This window comes from Haliaeetus albicilla, chromosome 18 (assembly GCF_947461875.1).
Source record: "Haliaeetus albicilla chromosome 18, bHalAlb1.1, whole genome shotgun sequence".
Classification (NCBI taxonomy): domain Eukaryota; kingdom Metazoa; phylum Chordata; class Aves; order Accipitriformes; family Accipitridae; genus Haliaeetus; species Haliaeetus albicilla.
Window position 1 is genome coordinate 27,636,899 of NC_091500.1, and position 19,696 is coordinate 27,656,594.

At 39.0% G+C, this 19,696-nt stretch overlaps 1 protein-coding gene across 15 annotated transcripts in view; it reads right to left on the reverse strand.

Moving 5' to 3' along the window:
* DST (dystonin) overlaps nucleotides 1–19,696 on the reverse strand; it is a 307,062-nt gene that overhangs the window by 177,332 nt on the left and 110,034 nt on the right. For 11 of the 15 annotated variants that reach the window (XM_069805989.1, XM_069806003.1, XM_069806002.1 and 8 more), the window contains 3 exons: nucleotides 13,473–13,562; nucleotides 10,505–10,582; nucleotides 7,958–8,050 (listed from right to left, as the gene is read on the reverse strand). In XM_069805989.1, coding sequence (XP_069662090.1) covers nucleotides 7,958–8,050; nucleotides 10,505–10,582; nucleotides 13,473–13,562 — 261 coding nt within the window. Of the gene's footprint in view, nucleotides 1–7,957; nucleotides 8,051–10,504; nucleotides 10,583–12,842; nucleotides 12,942–13,472; nucleotides 13,563–19,696 lie in introns of all 15 variants that reach the window. The other 4 variants (XM_069805986.1, XM_069805993.1, XM_069805992.1 and 1 more) reach the window with 2 other exon arrangements.

Consider the following 19,696-nt stretch of genomic DNA (forward strand, 5'->3'; position numbering starts at 1 on the left):
AGATTGCTCTGACAGCTCGTTGGGGGTCAAATTTTTATTTGTATGTGGAGTTTTCATAGCAGCTGATGTGATTTTTCACTGATTTCTCAGCTATAAATAACCTACTGCTTCACTACTATCATACAAGCATAACAGCTTGCTCAGGGCAGTGGTGCTGTGTACTGGGAACTGGAACTTTGCAGCAGATTTAAACCTTCTTGCAGATAAAGGTGAAAGAAATTGTAAGAGCCAGCCTGTCTAGAAAACTGTCCACAAAGTTACTGTTATAAAAACAGAGCTTTATCCTCCTCTCATGCTCCTGTTCTGTCGGCATCTCTGTGTAGCTTTGAATATAACAAGCCAAGAAGCATCTAACTACACCTGAAACTAGGTAGAAACATACACTATTACAATGCAAGCAAGTCTAATCACCAGTGTACTTTGTTTGGAAAATATCTTTTTAAGCTTCCACTTCAGTTTTGTTACTGATAGGCAAAACCTACTAAACCAACACACATCTGCAGGGGTAGATGTGTATGGTTTCTAATGCTGAGAAAGAACTACGGAGTGACTTGCCAAACATTATCAGGTGTTACCATTGATTTTTCCCTTGCTTATTTGAAAAGGAATTGCATTAATGAAACCCAGAGACTTTATCCCCAGGGGCCAGTTCCACTGAAGTATTCTCTGACATTTTACTGATGGGATCTAGAATGAATAATACAGCAACGAAGTAGAATCAGCCTCCAAAGAATTTTCAAAAATACAGATGCTCATTGCTGACTCCTCTCAGGGCACTGGGGTTAAATTTGACAGCAACGCTTCAAAAATTTTCTCCTGTAACATAAGGGACTAGAAGGCTGCTACAGAATATGGTGTGCCACTGATGGACGGACAGCTACGTACACGCACAACGCTAACGTGTTTCTTTCCAAAGGAGATGTTTATGCTATGACCACACTCTTTCATGGCCTCGATTTGTATCTGCATTTGTAGCATACTTAACATACAGGTGCGGTTGTGACATTTGCTCCCTTTACTCACAGTAAAAAAACCTGTATTCTAGTCAGCTTAGAAAAGTGACTTTCAGCCAAGGCCCAGAGGACTCACTTATTTAAAACATGCTTCCACATGGGACTGAGTTGGGTCCTGACATGGCCCCCCTTAATTTACAGAAAAGCACAACGGGGGGTGGGGTAGGGGGGTGGGAAGTAGTCTTTGTAAATGACATTGCTGTGTTTGTACAAACAAATGGTTTTTACGCCTGAAAATATCTCTCTCTCATCAAAAAAGATGATGAAGGACTTTGCAGTGCAATGGACCAAGACTGATTTCATTTCACACAGATATAGCTTCTGGTTTAACAACAACACGTCAAATAACAATAATATATAGTTAAATAAATCATTGTATAATAATATTAAATTATTACATTATGTACTCTTATAAAAAGAGACTTAAAATCTTGATAAAGCAGACATTATGTAAAATGTTAAATACAAGTGTCCAGCATTTGAATGAACAATTTCAAGTTTACCTGCTATATTAACTGTCTAATTGAAAATGTATTAAAGTAAATATAGTCTACCACAAGTACACTGCCAATGTTGTTCTTCCTCCACAAATTTCACAGAAGTTAAGAACTTGCTTAAAAATACTGCAAATTTAATTTTTCAATGTAAGTGCATATTTAAATTAAGACACATGGGCACTGAGGTTTCTAAACAATAATTATAGTAAACTATTTAACTGAGTTTTAATGGAGTGTGATTTAGTATGTATTTCCTTTAAACTGTTTACATTTGTTTAACAGTCAGCATGATAACCACCTTCTTCCAAACAGAAAACGTCCCTAAAACATTACCCATTATTTCAAAACTCCTGTTAGAATCAGTAGCACACTGACTGTCATAAAAATGTCAAATCAAGTCTAATTCAAGATAGGTCAGAATAAACACATACTCTTACTTTACAGCTGACAATCTGTATTTTGTAATGTAATCAGTAATTTGGAAAGTCTCTGATCTTGCACACCATCTTTCGTACATACGTTAGATTTTTATTATATTTTCTTAAGAGTTGGTAATCCACTTTTTCAGAAAAGCACGTGCCTCTGAAGTGGCATAAAAAAATTGAGGCAGCAAAAAACCAAGAGCCAGTTCTGAAACACTGGTTACAAGCTCACTGCTCCCAACAATCCTGGCTTACTGCTGCATATTCCAGGTCAATTTAGCTGAACGCATCTGGTATATCTACAGCTATTCCTAGATTTTAACCATTTCTAAATATTAGCTAGGAATAAATGCATTCCAAATATATCTCTACAGATTATTAATAGTATTTGTGCCTTTCTATCTTCCTAGAAATAGGTAAGAACTATGTATTTTTGATACTTAATAACTAATTTAACAATACTTACCAGCTGTTCCTGAGAAAGCTATCACCTCTCTATCAACAATTCTTTCTGCTTGTTTTTTCCATGAACCAAGAAGAAACTTTTCAACTTTATAAGTCACTTATGCTCTTGAACCAAAGAAAAGATCAAGGACAAAAGAACTGACAAGTTGCATTTATATCAGTTGTGGGGTTTTTTTTTCTATAAAAAAACCCTTATGTGAAATCATATTCCATGTTAAGGGAAGATGATAAATGCAAGTGAGAGTAACTAAAGACAAAATGACCACTTTCAGCTAACTGGAATTCTATAAAGTTGTAATTTTGGTCTCAGCAAGGAAAGAGACAGAGGTAATAGGATTAAACTGGAGATTCAGAAAAGGGAAATTGAAAATTGTTCTAAAACCTGTCTGCTAAAGCAAAGAAATATGATATTCTAAAGTATCAAAAGAGACTACCACTGAAGCCTATGAGAACCACCACAATATAGTGAAGACCTGACCACACCTGGAGCTCTGTCTCAGACATCTGTCTCCTTTCTGGAGAAAAGGAGGCTGGGGGGAGACCTTACGGCTCTCTGAAAGGAGGTTGTAGCGAGGTGGGGGCTGGTCTCTTCTCCCAAGTAACAAGTGATAGGATGAGAGGAAATGGCCTCAAGTTGCATCAGGGAGGGGGTGGGGGGTAGATTGGATATTATAAAAAAATTCTTTACTGAAAGGGTTGTCAGGCATTGGAACAGGCTGCCCAGGGAAGCGGTTGAGTCACCATCCCTGGAGGTATACAAAAAACACAAAGCAATGGAGCATTTAGCATGTGTCATTTCATGGTACTAAAACAACATACAAGATAATCAGCAAGCATTTTGTTGCATAGCCCAAAGGTCACATGCAGAACGACAGAGAGATAAACATAGGCCAAAGAGAAAATAAAAATTAAAGCAGCATAAGATAGAGAACAAGGCAAAAAATAAAGGTTTGCCAGCACAAACAAAAGGTTATACTTGGAGCTGTTTGAGCTGTACTGGCAACTACTGCTCAAAATCTGAAATAGCTCTTCAGCTTTCAGGTACCACTGAGCTACCAAAAGTCACAACCTTGAACAGGAGACATTTTATATCCAGTGAGATGGCTTATAAGAAGAGGAGTTTGTTCCTTGTTGGTGGTTTTATGGGATTAAGGACAAAGAGAATCAAATGGATGAGTCACCTGCTCCTAAATCTTATCCTGCTACAGATATCCCACTATTTGTAGAGATATAGTCTAAATATGATTCTGCAATGAGCCTTAATACCTCTCATCTTTGCTGTGATTCAGGTGAGTCCCAGAAATGCCAAAAACTCCATACTCATTTTCTTACCTGAGAGTGAGCTTTTTTTTTTTTTTTTTTTAAATTGCTGAAGAACTCCAGAGGAGATAACTAGGAGTTCAGCTGAGGAATAAAATACAGGAAGAGTATAACCCACCAAATGCTGCATGACAGGTCTACTACAATGGCTAATGACTGGGAATCGCAACTCCCAGGTGGAATACAGTTTATCCTACAACCACTTGTAGTCAGTATTAGACAACTGGCCACATAGCTCCATCTTTAAATCTTTGAGAAGATCAGACCTTGAATTCTTCTAACTATTTTAAAGCAGAGGCAGATTAAATGTCAATCCTTGGGCCCCGAGACTCATGGCTCAGGCAAGACCCAGTGGCAAGTTTCAGAGCCAGCTGCCATCCAGCCAGCTGCTCCCAGCAGAAATAGGTGCCAGGAGAACAGCAAGTGAAGGCCAGACCCAGCTCTCTCAACTCCACGTTGCCACCTCAGGAAAGCAGGCAGCATGTCTCTTGTATGGTGACCCCTATCACGGATTTAACAGCAGAGCAGCTGAAGCAAAAGTATATGCACAGGTCCCTGAATGTCCCACCATTCCTCTGCCTTCTGCACATCATTCACAGAATGGACCACCACAGCTGAGCCGTCTCCTCCTCTGGCCACCCTCTATGAAGGCCACAGTCTTCACAACCAATGCAAGACTGCTTCAAAATTACTACCTGCATTGCAGGCTCTGAACACCTAACTGCGGTAAGGGATATCAGGAGCTTGAGAAACAGCTGGGTAGTGGCACTGTATCTCAGCCAAGTCATCTACAACAAATCCACCCTTCCTACCTTTCTGCCCAACAGGGTAGAAGTTTAACTGCTGATCTGCTGGGCAAAATGAACAGTCTATAGACTGCTTTGTGGCAGCCTGATAAGGAATGAATTTTGCTCGAAGGTTTGCAGGGAGTCAGCTGCAAAAAAAAAAAAAAAAAAAAAAGTATTTGCTGGCTGACAAGAGAAATGTGAAGAGGTTACACATGTCCCAAGGAGGCCTGAGAGAAAGCACTTGTCTGGCCAGAGAGGGCTGGACAGTACTGTAACACCTGGACAAAAAAAGTTACCGACTGAAGCCTTGAAAAGCAGCACCTGCAAAGAAGTCTGACAGCAGGGAGATGGGGAGGGTGGAAGGAAAACTGTTTCACAGCAGTTCCTGAGCTGCAAAATGACAATGAAACTGAAACAGAAAAAGGCTATTGAGTCATGACTTAGAAGCTCCAGAAATTTTTTAAGGTCTGAGCTCACAAATGCCTAACTTTAGATGCCAGAAAGTTTGAAGTTTCAGGTTTTGCTTTGTTTTGGTGTGTTTTTTAGAACCAACTGCAAATTATTCTAAATATTTAACATTTGTTAAATTGAAGAATGTTTGCAGTGGTTTGAAAAGAAATGATCACCAATTTTCACAGAAATTATCTTACTAAAATTGTGGTTACTTACTGAAGCCAAATTCTGCTTTCATTTACAGTTACTCTTCTCCAATGTCATCAATGAAAACATATTGGGTGTTGAAGGAGTCCATTCAAGTATTAATTTGGATATTTAATACATATAGCCTATAATTATACAAAATACTGTAATCTGATTTAGCTTGTTCTACAGGCGCCAAGAAAATAAGTTAGAGTAGTTATTGCATTATGAAACTGAATTTTTAAAAAACCATATATTATTAAAGGCATGTGAAATGCATACATTGAAAGCTTGCCTAAATCCTAATAACATACATGTCTCAGTGATTTTCAATATCCACAGGACAAATTATTTTCTAACATACTCAACTCAATAAACCACTGGATTTCCCATTCCATCTTTTGTATATCTTATACATAATTACTTGGGACACAGAAGAATGTACAATTTCTGGACTTATGCAGCTGCAAAAGTCAGTGGTATAACTCAGAACAACATTTATATTTATCTAATTAAGGGTACCAAGTCACAAAGCCATAACCATCTCTAGACACAATTCAGATGCAAGAGAAACATAATCCTCAAACGCGTATCCTCTTTTTTGTTCATCATGTCTTTCCCCTAAATCATTCCTAAACTCATTCCAATACTCAGAAGACTTTTCTGTTTTGAGGAAGTATTATCCTCCAGATAAGTGCCATGACTCCGACAAACAAGAAACCACAAACAATGGCCACCAAAAGTCTTTGGCATCTTGACTACCTTCCAGGTTGCAGTATTATTAGAATACACTTAAATGATGGAGCAGAAGCAGTAACATCATATGGCAAGCAGCTCCTTACACTCACTGAGGAATCAACTACTCCTGCAAATGCTGGGAAAAGTTAAGGGGTACTTCAGATTAAGACACCTCAATGTACGTGTCTATATATTTGTGTTTACATGCTGGCTAGGTCTTGAAGAGACGATTTTATCCAGTGGAGGCAGAATTTAGTTTCCTAAACATAGGTTTCTAGAGCTCTTTGAGATATCCTGCTATATCCCAACTGGCCTCTAGCTACAGGTCTAGAAGAACATGGGTCTCTCATAGATCTGGTGTCTCCAAGAACTCCACATGCATGTCCTGGATACTCTAGCACACCTCAGATGTCACTCAAATGCCACCTGACTTTAGGAAACTGAATCAAAAGCCCTCGAGATCTAGTTAGTACAGTCAAGGGATCTTGAACAGCAATGTTTCACACCTGACATAGAGACATAAGAAGAAAGTCAGTTGACCATATAGAACATTTGAGACACTTAACTATCTGAGATATCTACATGGGAATAGCAGATACACCACAGGACCTAAGGAAACTTGCTTCTCACTGCATATGCTACTGGATATGCTGTGTCATCTCAGATCACACTAAGCGCCTATGCTGGACAACTGAATAGCTCAGTACTACAAGTGATCCGAACTGCTCCACCAGCCTCACCCGCTGTATTGACTAGCCCTCCAGGCCTCACATCTGACGCTAAACATGTTTACCACCATTTAAGATGCACCCAAATTGTGCCTGTTGTCCTGTGCTTCAGCTGGTGAGAAAAACTAACAATTTCATCCTGCAAAATCCTATTCATCAGGCTCAGAAAAACATGTATCAGGTAAAGGTTTAACTTCCACTAACAGCTTCTATCAATAATTTGTTAAATAATCATTATTTCATAAAACACAGCAACATTCAATCACTGTGGGCCTAATTCTGTGGGTCATGCTTAAATACATTTAAGCCCAGCCTTCTTTCTCCATATAACCATGTGGGAGCAATGACTGACATGACAGAGGGGAGCTGAGGAAATTCAGATCCTTGCTAGTGGTGAGCAGTTAGTGGTTTCTCCTTTACCCTTAGTGAACGGGCCTGGGCTAAGCTGTGCACCCTGTTTAGTCCAGGGCCACATTAACCCTATTCATGTCTTCTGTTCCTCGTTAGGATTTGCAGAAAGGCAGATTAGATCCTAGCAGTCTTTTTGGGTTTTGTAAGAAATTTTTTTTTCCAGTCATAAATCCAGTGCAGGATATTCCTTAATGATCCATGCTTTTTTCTATATGATCATGTAATTTTCTGATCATTTAAAATGACTGCACAGCAGGGAGTTTATCGCTAACAATGCTGCAGTCACTAAATGGGAATTATCTGTCATCTGAATTACATCATCTACAGCCACAGCCATTGTGAAAGCCTCATTTGGAGAAGCAATTTAACACCACACACTGTAAGGCTGCATTATACCGTACACAATCCCACCAGTGTACAACAACCACAGTGCCACCTAGTGTGACCCACGTTACTGTCGCTGGGGCTAAAAACAATGCTGAAGTGTTAGGAACTGCTTGAAAAGGCTGAGTAGCGCTTGCTAAAATACTCGTATCAACAGAGAAATTCAGATCTGGAATGAAAAAAAGATTTTAAACTTTTTTTTTTTTTTAATATATTTTAACATTCAACAGAAGAATTCTGTAGACTAAAACAAGACCAGTTTGCCCAGACATTAGAAGAAATACACCAACCATTGTCTTTAATGTTTAAAAACCAAGCTATTTTTTTCCTCTTACTCCACAGAGAGGAAATTAGACAGCAAACAAACTACACCTTCAGCTTCAGTTTACATCAGCAGATAAGATACATCATCAAAACCTTCATATACACATTAGAGAAGAGGTATAATCTTTATTTTTGCGCAGCCTATATGTAGTGCTAAGTTGACACGTTCATCATAACTGTACACAAGAATGTGACTGAAAACATACTGTCAAGCAAAAGTAGGCTTACCTGAAAGTGCAAAATTATGGTCCATATCAAGCCCAAAGTCAATTTGGGATTCCCATCTGTTATGTCATCATTTCTGATGTTAACCAGTTTCACCTGCCATTGTGGAAGGAAAATACAGACAAAATAAACATGCCACCAATACATGCTCCACTACACAGGCGCAACTATAAAGGATGCATTACTCACTTCCCAAGTCTACTCTGTTTTTTTAATTCTCAAAAGCAGAAAGGAATTGCATTCTGGCTGTAAGTGGCCCGCCAGTGTCCCTTTCCTACCCACTCTGAGCTGAAAAGATTCCTCAGCTGTCACTACACCAGCAGATCTGCTCCCCATGCCAAATATCCTTCATCTCTGACCATGCCAGAGGGGGAAGGTATGATAGAGGGGGAAAGGATAACAAGAAGGTGATGATCTGTAACTGATGTATCCGTCTCAGGGCAGTGCTGAGACCCAGGAAGCTATCGCTGCCTTTTCTCCTCAAGAATTCAGCAGCAGAACTGGCCTGCTAAAACACAATGGTCTGGTTTGATAAACCCAGGAATTTAGTATCACATTTAAATAACCAATGGCTTAATAATGACAACAATTGTTATTGCTTCTGCTGCTGTACTCATTCACAATGCTATAAGCATGAAATGGTTAATAAGATTAAAACAAAGGCTGACATTTTTGCCACTCCAATAAACTCACATCCAAAGCGAGTTCAATAATTCTATTTTCTTTGCCATATTTTATTATCACATTTGATTTCTCTATATGCATTATGTATCCATGTAGCCTAGCAATTAAAGATGACTCAGCTAAAAGGCATTTGATGCTTACATTAGTAAAGTTACATACACGTGCTTTTTAACATATACCCTGTTATAAACACCAAGCAAGCAAAGGCATATCCTTCTCTTGATCTGCAGACATAATCTTAACTATTAGGAAAAAAACCCAAAAAACCAAACCAACCAAAAACACGGGATGAAAGAGAGCGTATTCCACAGTTCAAAAAAAGAAATTAAAAACAAATCCAAATGTTTTCCTCCCACTGCATTACAAAAACTGTTTGTGTTTGGCAAAACTCTACAGGATAGTCAAATATGCCTTCTCTTTGTTTTTTTCTTTGTTTTTTTTCCAAGTCATGCTTCAAAATTATCAATATATAGGATCTCTCTGCCTTACAATCACAATAAAGCATTGTATTTGGAGGCTATACAGCCAACCTGAGCAAGTTGCCTCCTAAATACTGTTTAGAAACACCTACGAGGGGGCTGAAACTTTAATCAAATGCAAGTCCCACTGGCAACTTGCTAAGAAGACCAAAGGCCTACAAGCGTTTTGAACAGTAGGGTACAGCCAGCTTCACGAAACCGCAAGGCTAAAGAGAGCACAGAAATCCTGAGATCACAATCAACAGCTGCATGACGGAGACTTGCAGTTCCCAATGACACGTGCACATTCACAAACATGAGGATGACCTGATCCTCAATCTCCTGCGTTTTAATATGATGGTCTGTCATGCATAAATAAGGCATGGTGCAGTACAAGTCCAGAGGTTTTGCTGCATAAAAACGCTGCTGTGACTGTCAAGTAGCCATTCATTTACTTTGTACTGTTATTTGATCAATGGCTCACTTAGGTTAACAGGAAAAGTTAGCTTTGAACTCAGCAAAACAGGATTGAGTTCTCAGTGCACACTTCACTCAGTGACCCGAACGATAGTTTGCAATTTCACTCAAAATACGAAAAGACATTTGTTTTTATAACCAAAGTATCTGTCTATGGTTTGCTACCTCATATTTTTTTCAAACCTCTTGAGTAGCAAATAAAATAAATTTTAAAAAAAAATCAACCAATCAGAAAGCAGATTTCCAGCATCAACTCATTTAGATGGGATGGATAGGGAGGTACAGTTTTACCTTCCATCCATGTTTGGGACATTTTTTTAATATTACCATTTTGCAAAAGGAGAAAGCAAGAATCCTGTAAGTGTTTAGAAGAAATTTAAAAGTGGAAAGAAACTCACAGCAGCAGAAAAGCACCCAGCTGTGTGGGTTTCAATTGTTTGGCTTAAAGGAGATACAGGTGAAATTAAGCCTGAACCCTCCACAGCCCCGGTAACCCTGCTGCCTTACTAGGGCACCAGTTTTGCTTTCACCAGGACCAAATATAATCAAAACAAGGAACTCCCACACGATGTTCTAATTTCTCTGCATCTGCATTTTGCACTACATATTAGATTGTGAACAAAACCGCGCATCAGCTAGTGTGTGGGCAGCATGAAATATAGTTAAATCTACCAAAAGCAACTCCTGAGGATCTTACCCATAATTTTCTCCTCTTTAACAACATATACCACATGGAGTGTGTTCATGTTATTGCTCAGAGAAGGGTGGTGTAAAGTTACCTTTACCACATCTCAAGCACGAGATCAAGCCAGGCCTACACTAGCAGCTGTTATGCAACATGCATAAAAGACCAAGCAGGACATATTTTTTATTTATTAGCTACAGGTGACAAAATTTTCATTAACATTTTTTATTAAAATTTTCACCATACCTGGCGTTTTTTCAAATAGTCAAGTGCAATTTGAACGTTCTGCAGTCTGTGAAAACGCATCCGACCTTTTTCTCGGGGCTAAAATCGGAAAACAATAGCTGTGAGATTTTCTTGTCAGACAAAAGAACAAACAGTCCGATTTAAAAGATACCACGTAAAACATTTGAAGCACCACTGTTTTAACGAAGCCAATACCTTTGCTGGAAAAAGTGTGCTTTAACAATTTTTCTTTTTTTTTTTTTAAACTGTAGTTGAAATTTTTTAGCACAGTGGATGGCAAGAGAGATCAGTGGTCCCAAACTGCAACTTTGATCCATACAGGCTGATAGGTGTTTCCCTGTAAAGTACTACTAAGGCCAAGTGGGCTAAAAAAGGCCCTACATGAATCTACCTTCAGAAACTAAACTGCAATATATTATTATAAACAATTTACAGTATATTAAGCAAATTAAAATATAAGTAACATCATGGACCTTTATGTTGCTCTGGTAAACTCTGTGATAGAAAAGCTTACCTCTGCATGCAACTTTATGATTTACTGTTGTTTATTTACAGTATGACTGCAGAATCATCAGGATATCAATACATATTTATTTAAAGCATCTAATAAAGATAATACCTTCCTCCAAACAGAATAATATAACATATACAGCCCTAGAGTGTCAGATTAAACTCTTGATTTGGGTAGAACATTATAAAGTGTGAAAACACCTAACAAGTCACTCTTCTCAAAGCAAAGGCAAAACTAGCAAGAAGAAACTGCAAAATAAGCATGAGTGGTGTGTTAATGGAAACATGGCAAAACTGCATGCAGTTAGTGTAAAATCACCAAGAAGAAGAATCACACAGAAAAAGCATACTTTACTTAGCTGTCACAGATCAGCAATGGGAAAGCAGTTAAATTTATATCATCATCATCATATCCAAATCTTTCTACTCTTCTTCCTTATTTCAGATTTTTCACAAACTTTGACAGCAATAAACTGGAGCGCAGTATAATTGCTAGGGATCAGCCATGAATATGAGTATTTCCTTACACAGTCACTGTGAAACACACAGATACAAGCCCAAGCCTTCCTCAACTGCCTTTTTTTTTTCCCCCTGCGGAGTATCAGATGCTTGCCAAAAGGAAACATGGGAATATGGAGTTGAATAAGAAGCATAAACTAAAACACAAAGAATTTCAATTTCCATTATAGAACCTTCAAATTAGCCCCTTTTTTCACACCAATAGCCCAGGATCAAGCCCTGCAGCCCTTGCTACTGAGTAGCTTCCCTGGATGGAATGAAGGACTGCAAACCTGGAACTTAGTTTTCCATAACAAAGAGAATATAATAAATCCCAAACTATATATTTAGGTATATCATCTCAGAGGGGAAATATTTTTTTCCAATGGACAACTAAAATGCAGTGTTTTGAGTTATGTTATGCCCCAGAAAAAAAGCACACAAATTCCACTGAAATCACAACTGCAGCACAACACACGGGGAGCAAAGGTGGCACTCGGGCCCTACGACAGCAAGTTGCTTTAGCAAACGCTAATGATGCAAGGTCTACAAAGACATGATACAGCTCACTTGGACTAACAAGCACTCAGCGTTTTATGCTTTGTAAGTAGATATTTCCCTTCTGGATGGTTAAAATACAGTGAAACAATAATTCAGCATTTGTTGCAAGAAAGATAAAACCCGCAAACAATCCATGTACTTGGAAGCCACTACACAGAGCTGTCACTTAACTTCTACTTTGACTACCTGCTTTTGTAAAAATAAGTATTACATTTGATAAATTCTAACAAATAGATCTGCGCATCTGAATTACCTCATTTCAAAATATTATCCAGTATTGTCAAATACACTGTGGGTGCAGTAGACTGGTGCTTCTAATTAAGACAAATCAAATTTTTGCCATTGACTTCACTAAGAAGAGACTTCAAGCCTTTGTCTAAATTACTTGTATATGGGCAATACTGTTTGCAAGTAAAAAAAGTAAAATCTTGGTTTAATTGAATTATGGCACTTATTTATTAAAACAGATTATTTTATAACATCTTGATAATGTTGTCCAGTACACAATTGCACCATGGTTTTGTACAGTTTAACAAAAGAAAACAAATAGAAATCTTGAACATTTGCATTTTAGCTGTTCGCAGAAAGGCTGAACAAAAATTTGTCTTTACCGTACCTCCATCATAAACATATGTATCCTGGTTTACCAATGTGAGTTCTTTTGTCCTTTCTACAGCACACTACTGCAGCACACAGAACTAAGAATTTACGTTAGCAGACACCACACTTCAAACACTACATTAGTACAGTTATGGGGGTCGGCACCTACCCCCTTATCCTCATCCTCCACATCCTCATGCTGTTCATTTGCGCATGCTTCTGTTGAACTCACCAACCGTAAAGTCTTCAAAAAATCTCGCTCTCTTGGCTAATGAATATAACAGACAGGAGACAGGACAGCAAAAACACAAGACAGACCACAAATGAAAAGAAGAGCATGAAAAGAAGAACATAATGAAGAGAACAAATACCAAGCAAGGGAAGTAATGCTCACAAAGAAAGGAAATGACACCTGAGGAGTGTGTTAGACAATTTCAGGGACATTTTATCCTTGCTATTTGTAAGCTACTCCCTTTAATATGAAGGGATATTAAGCATCCTATACTTGTTAAAAGAAAAATTGTAAAGAAAAGGGAAGAACAGAAGAAATAGCGCATTACCCTATTAAGAAAGGAAGCCTCACTGACCACAAGAAACGAAGAGAAGAGATTGCATTCCCCCACAGAATTCACGATGGAATATTTTACCAATAGAAAAACAACTTGTGTCTTTGGTATCAAGTCACAGATTATGGAAAATATCAAAGAAACCTCCAGCAGTTGATATGTAAAGAGTTGACAAACAGAGCAAATGTATATATAACAAACTGGAACAACTGCATTCTGATCTAAAAGCTTACCAAGGTGTCTCCAGAAAGGACTTCTAAAAGTGAGATCAAGTTATGTCCATCTCTTAGGTCTTCATATAGGTCATTCACATGCTTTCGAACCTGAACAGATAAACACAAAAATTAAATATACGACCCCCATTTATACCTGAGAATTCACACTCAACACGTATCTTTTAATATACAGATAAACCTCAGATGTATCTCAGCGTGGCTTTTCCAGTTTATTCACTTTCATGACAAATTTACAAACCCAAATTAACTGTAACAGACAAAATTCATTTCTATGTCTGCACTCAGACAGTTCATTCACATTTTATTTCATTTTACTGAAAAGGAAAAGAAAAGTAGTACGAAGTTATGGGTAATGAATGCATATAGCAATGACAAAATCAGTATCTGACAATTTAAATAACCAATACCAGATACCCACCTATTTTGACCTAAATAATGACTACCAACAGACAACACTAGCTAGATCCAATGAACTGTAAAAAACCACACAGAGCTAAATCCTTTCTTGACATATGTATTATCCTCAGCATGTCAGTTTACTGTAGTCAGGCCAAAAGTTAACACCCTTTCTGGCCTTAAACTTTTGACTAACCAAAGCATACTATCCACCAGTTAACAACATGTTTTGTCACCTCAGCTTTCTCAGTACTTAATGAGTTTTCCCAACGGCTCACACATCTACCTTACAAAACATACCAAAGAAATAAGACATTAAGTTGATCTAGTGAAGCCAAGGACACGCAGAGCCCTTCCCACCAGCCATGCCAGTGGCAGAGGCTAATGCTCCCTACAGCTCAGCAGCAACACCAGCAGTCACCAACCCAACAATCCCCTCCTGTGGTGCCCCTAATAGATGGTCAGCCTTTGCCAGCTGACCTCATTCAACTAAATGGGGTTAAGAAGGGCTGATAACCAGCAGACCCTATGAGGCCAACCATGAGCAAGGGTACAGATGTAATGAGAAGAGACAGCCAAAAGACCTAACTTTTCTGACAGGCAAAACAAAGCTGGGACATGTCTGTCCACAGGCCAACTTCTTGTTTCTTAGCATTAGTTTAAATATAACTTTATCTGAAATTTCTTTAACAACTTCAGCCAGCTACTCTTTAAACGTGAAACAAAGGACCTCATTTCTCAGAAGCAGAGATTTTTGACACTGCCAGCAGGACAGAGGTTGAGGGCTTTCCAGCTACAATTTAATGTTGGCTCTTTGGCATTCCCATTAGGGCACCAGATCAGAAACTTCCTAAGCTTACAGAGGATAAAATGCAACATCAGAAATTTCTTCTAAAGTTATCACCTCTGCTAGAGATGAACTGTACTGATCTATGGGACACTCCTCTGACTACCAACATTTCTGTGTGTATGATGAGGGCAGCAGGAATCGACCCAGATCTTTGACTTCATACAACAGCTCTGTTTACCTGACTTCCAGTGGAATTTCTAGATCCATCCTGTTGAATAAATAACTGTCTCCATACTGGTGATTAGCTTCATAAATGCTTTTTAGTTCAGGTTTTCTTACTTCAACTTTTAAACATGAAATTACCCTGCAATATGTTTTCACAAAGACCATCACCTTAATTGAGAATAATATCAGAGCATATTTATGCTCGTGCTGAAGACTAGCCAGAACAAGTCATACAGAAGACTGTTCCATAAGGAATTCCAACTAATATTTTCCAAAACTTTTATACAGACTCTGCTTATAGGTCAAGTTATATAGCAGTACTCTTATACATATACATAGCTTCACACGTACACATGCATACACACAAAAAAAAATTTTAATTTTAGTTGCGATTTAAGAAAAAAAAAAATCCTGTAAGCAATTAATTTAAAAAGATTTCCAAGACAAAAATTCTCTGGTAATGTTGAAGTACTGTCAAGCTGAACAAAGAAACAGAACAGATGTTCCCCTACTACATCTGTGGTGAAAAGAAAGAAAAGGGAAGCCATGTAGATATCATTAAAATCCCTGATATGAGATTTGATTATGCTAAATGCTTAAAAGATGGAAAGCACAAGGGTCTAATTTTTAACCCAAACCAACTGTGACTTTTTATTTTTCTATTCAAAGAACTATGCCAAACAGAGTGCTAAACTCTTTCTGACAAAAGTAAGCAAGTTTTCTCTACAATAAAAACCTGACAGAGGGTTCCCCGCTCCTCCTTGCCCCGCCAGGCAGGATGGGCCACTCTCCACTTCCCTTAGGAGAACAGAACCCCAAGCCAGACCAGATCCACAGCACAGGCTGGTGGCCAGAGGCACGGGAGGACATCAGATCAAGGACGAAGGAAGGGGGTGTACATCTAAAAGACACTGCACCAGCACAGCTGAAGAAGTATCTGTGCGGCACAATGCCCGCACTCTTTTCAATATAGAACTCATAGGAGTTGCCCAGCATGCAGGTATCTGAACTGTGGGATGAGAAAATACGACCATCTCTAATCTGTCTGCTTTTATTTTCCGTTAGATGCAGGATAATTTTGTTACCCTGTTGGTCTGTCTCTCACAACACACATTTGGTGACCTTCTGTTTGTTTTTTTTTATACTCTGAGGTTTCCCCAAGTATTACAGACAACTCTCTTCCCCAACTTATCTTTCTAGAAATCACAGATGCTTCAGAGATTAACTCATACTGTGTATGAAGAAAATGGCATAGAGCTGTCAAAACAGGAATATGAGCAGTACACCTTAGACATCTGTCTTAGCTCTGCCATTGGTTGACAATTACTGTGAGGATTAATTATTTAGGACATACTACGTTGGTATGCTGGTACAGGACAATATCATAAAGAATTTCTTCCAATACTCTGAGCAGCAGAAGTGCACCTAAAAAGATGGATTTGGTCAACTGACATGCAGCAAGCACACTCACTCAAAGCACTTTTTTTAAAAGGAGCATCTTGTGCTTCTCAAAAGATCCCACACTGCCACTTGAGGAAAACCTTGCAAAATCATCTCTCTTTAAGTATTACTTGGGCAAGTCTTGTCTCTCAATGTATATAATGAATTCTTAGATCTTTAAACTTACAAGAAACAAATATTACTATTTCATTGCTGTTTTGCTGCCACATTCAGCGTCCTTCAGAACGCGTAGTACCGCAAGTAGTAGATGCAGATGGGGTCTCTGGATGGATCTGTGGGATCTGCTGAGCACCATGGCATTTCATAACAGTTCTTGTGGCTTTTCAATAAAATCACAGAATTGTCAGCCCTACACTTTGCAAGGCCCATGTGCAAAGTAGATAACATGCTGCCTCGGGCAACTTTTTGCAATATACCCACGTGAGTGTGGCAGATTTGATAATTTGGGCATGAAGAAGAGATTCTTTAAGGAAGACGTGGGAGATAGCGAGTGGCTGAGAAGCAACTGACAAAAACAAGAGAAGCAAAATGGCTTTAACAGTCAAAAGAAGACAGGGAAAATTTAAGGCACTGTTTCAGAAGTGATTCATCTTCTGGCACATTTGTGCTTCTATGATGTTTGTGGTAAGAAAAGCTCCATTCCCCTCGGTAAGAGCATGAGACATTTCCATATCATACTTTCCCAGTAAGCTTAAGCTTTGCAGTCCAGTGCCTTCAGGAACCTGCACTACCACTAGTAAAAAACAGCTTTTAAAACTGTAGCAGTCACAGAGCTGCGATCTTGCCCCTGGACCCCAGCATGTTAGGCACTTGACAAACGAAGATCATGAAGGTGGCTGCCGCCTCCAAAGTTTAACACCCCGCATAACTCGCATAGCTTTATCCTACTGTTCAGCTAACACATCTGGTTGTCCTTACAATCAAGTTGCTATAGGTTCCAACCTCATGTAGTGTTCTGCTTCTGCAGTTAAAGACCCTGGCTTGGCTTCCTCCTCTGTGGGCTGGCATCACAGCAAATCTGTCAGCACTGCCTTCAGCCTGCCTGGTTCTTGTTTCCACTGACAGAGAACGAAGGCATGATACAGCTGCCTGGGCACACATCTATAGGGCTGTTTTATGTTTAGGGGGTATGCCACTTAGCCTCCACCTGCTTCTCCAGAAGCACTAAGGTTTGCCTAAGTCCTGCTAGCCAGTCCCCCACAGATGTCTGGCCTGAATACCCTTAAACATCTCAAACAGCCCTAGATGGCCATATTCAGGGAACTGAATTTGCACATAGTGATCTCCATTTTTGCCAGGGGTGACAGCAGAGTACAAGCCACCTTCCATAGCAAGCCTGTTTCTTACAGTTTTTCTTGATATTATTAGTTGTGTTGTACTGATACTGGAAAAAAATCTATAGTTTACACGATAAAACCACAGGCTGCTGATGCTTGTATGGGTAAAAGGGGAAGGACTGTCCCCCTTCTGCTTCTGCAAGCAAAAGCAGCTTGGTCTTGAAAAGGATGGACAGAAGATGCACAGGCTGGAGTACAGTAGGAAGCTCGCTCTAACGCTGCCACACCTCTACTTTTTATTAGGGCCTGTTGTGATAGGCCAAGAGGTAATGGTTTTAGACTAAAAGTGGGTAGGATTTAGAATAGAGGTAAGGAAAAAATTTTTTACAGTGAGGGTATACTGGAACAGGTCACCTAGAGAGGTTGTAGATGCCCCGTCCCTAGAAACATTCAAGGTCAGGTTGGATGAGGCTCTTCGAATCCAAACTATTCTATGATGATTCTATGAAAACACAGAAGCGTCACACCCTTCTTATTCAGAAATAAACGTGGCAGGAAAATAGGGTTGTGGCCTTTTCTATGTATACAGTGGGTGCACACCCAGCATACATGTAGAGAGACCTCACAGACATTCACGTTAGGGCACAGCGTGTTCCAGACCAGCACCCTAAAATGCAAGGGACGACGTTCTTGACTGAAATAGTGTGGGAAGGAGTGGAAACAAACATTAATATGCTGCAGAATCTAGAGTCAAGGCAAAAGAGAGTATATAATCACATCAGGCAGGAACAACACAAAGTAACTCCCATATACCAGAGGCCACCAGGAACTCCCTGAGGGAGGTAAGGCAACCACTGTGGCCCTCGCAGACTGCAGGGCTTGAAAACAAGGCAGAGTTTTGTGCTCACACACTTGCAAAATTATCCATTTTTACAGGGTGAGGAAAGCAGACTATTGTAATCAAGTATCTTTCTTAAAACATCAGAAGTCTCCTTACCTATAATTAAGCTGCACTGATCATTACGAGAACATGCCAAATTAGACCTTTTCTTACAGCTTCCAGAACAGGCAAAATCAGAATAAAATCTGCATCACGTTGATTTTGGAAAACTGAAGTTCACCTGACAAGCCTTTATAAAATCAGTGTCATCCACAGGCATTATCAAGAATTATAATATTACAGATCCAACAGAGGCTTTTCAGACCACATAGACTGGGAAAGTCTTTTCAATTGCCACTCTCCTTGCTTCTGGAAGCAAAGTTAATTAAATGCCCAGCCCAGACAAAGTATTACTGCTTTTCCAAAGAAAAATGGCATAAGGCTCAAAACTTAGAAGTGTAAGGGGTGTGTTTGGGAAGAAAGGATCAACTCTTAATTACCACTGAGGTCACTAGTAAGTCCAAACGACAGCTGGCACAAGGCCACTGCGAGTTTCACGATAAAACTTCAAATTTATTCTTTAAGAATCTGATTCAATTCCTGTGGAAACAAGATCTGTTAAGACTCCCATTCACTTCAGCTAGAGTAAAATGCTTTTCTCTGAGGTAATAGACACAGACAGTTAAGAGCTCCTACAATTACACTGTTCCACAGAAAATGCCATCAGTCTTCAGACTGCTGAAAAACTGCTGTGGCCACTGCATGAGACCCTGATATCTGATGAGTTTCCCCAATGTTTCAGCTTCCTAAAAATGTACTTAAGCTCATTTTTAAAGGACAAATTGTATTAAAAGCACTTCTCATGAAGAAACCGTTTTTTGTAAGTTTTGCAAATTTATGTTTTAGTCCTTTGAAAATTAAGGAATCATAGTGGCAGTTCTAACTGCATGGTAACAAATAAACCTATGCCATGAATAAAAAAAATCTCTCATTCAAAAAGTTGTATTTATGTATAAAAATAAAGGTTTACTATGCTAACACATGCAGCATGATTTATGAGAAACACTCTAAAATTCTGAACGGGTTGTAACAAGATCCATGCAGCATGTAATTGTCAAAATATCAGATTTGTCAAAATATTGCCACATGACTGATCGGCCAAGCCAGGCTGCTTCTTCAAATGTCTTCAAGA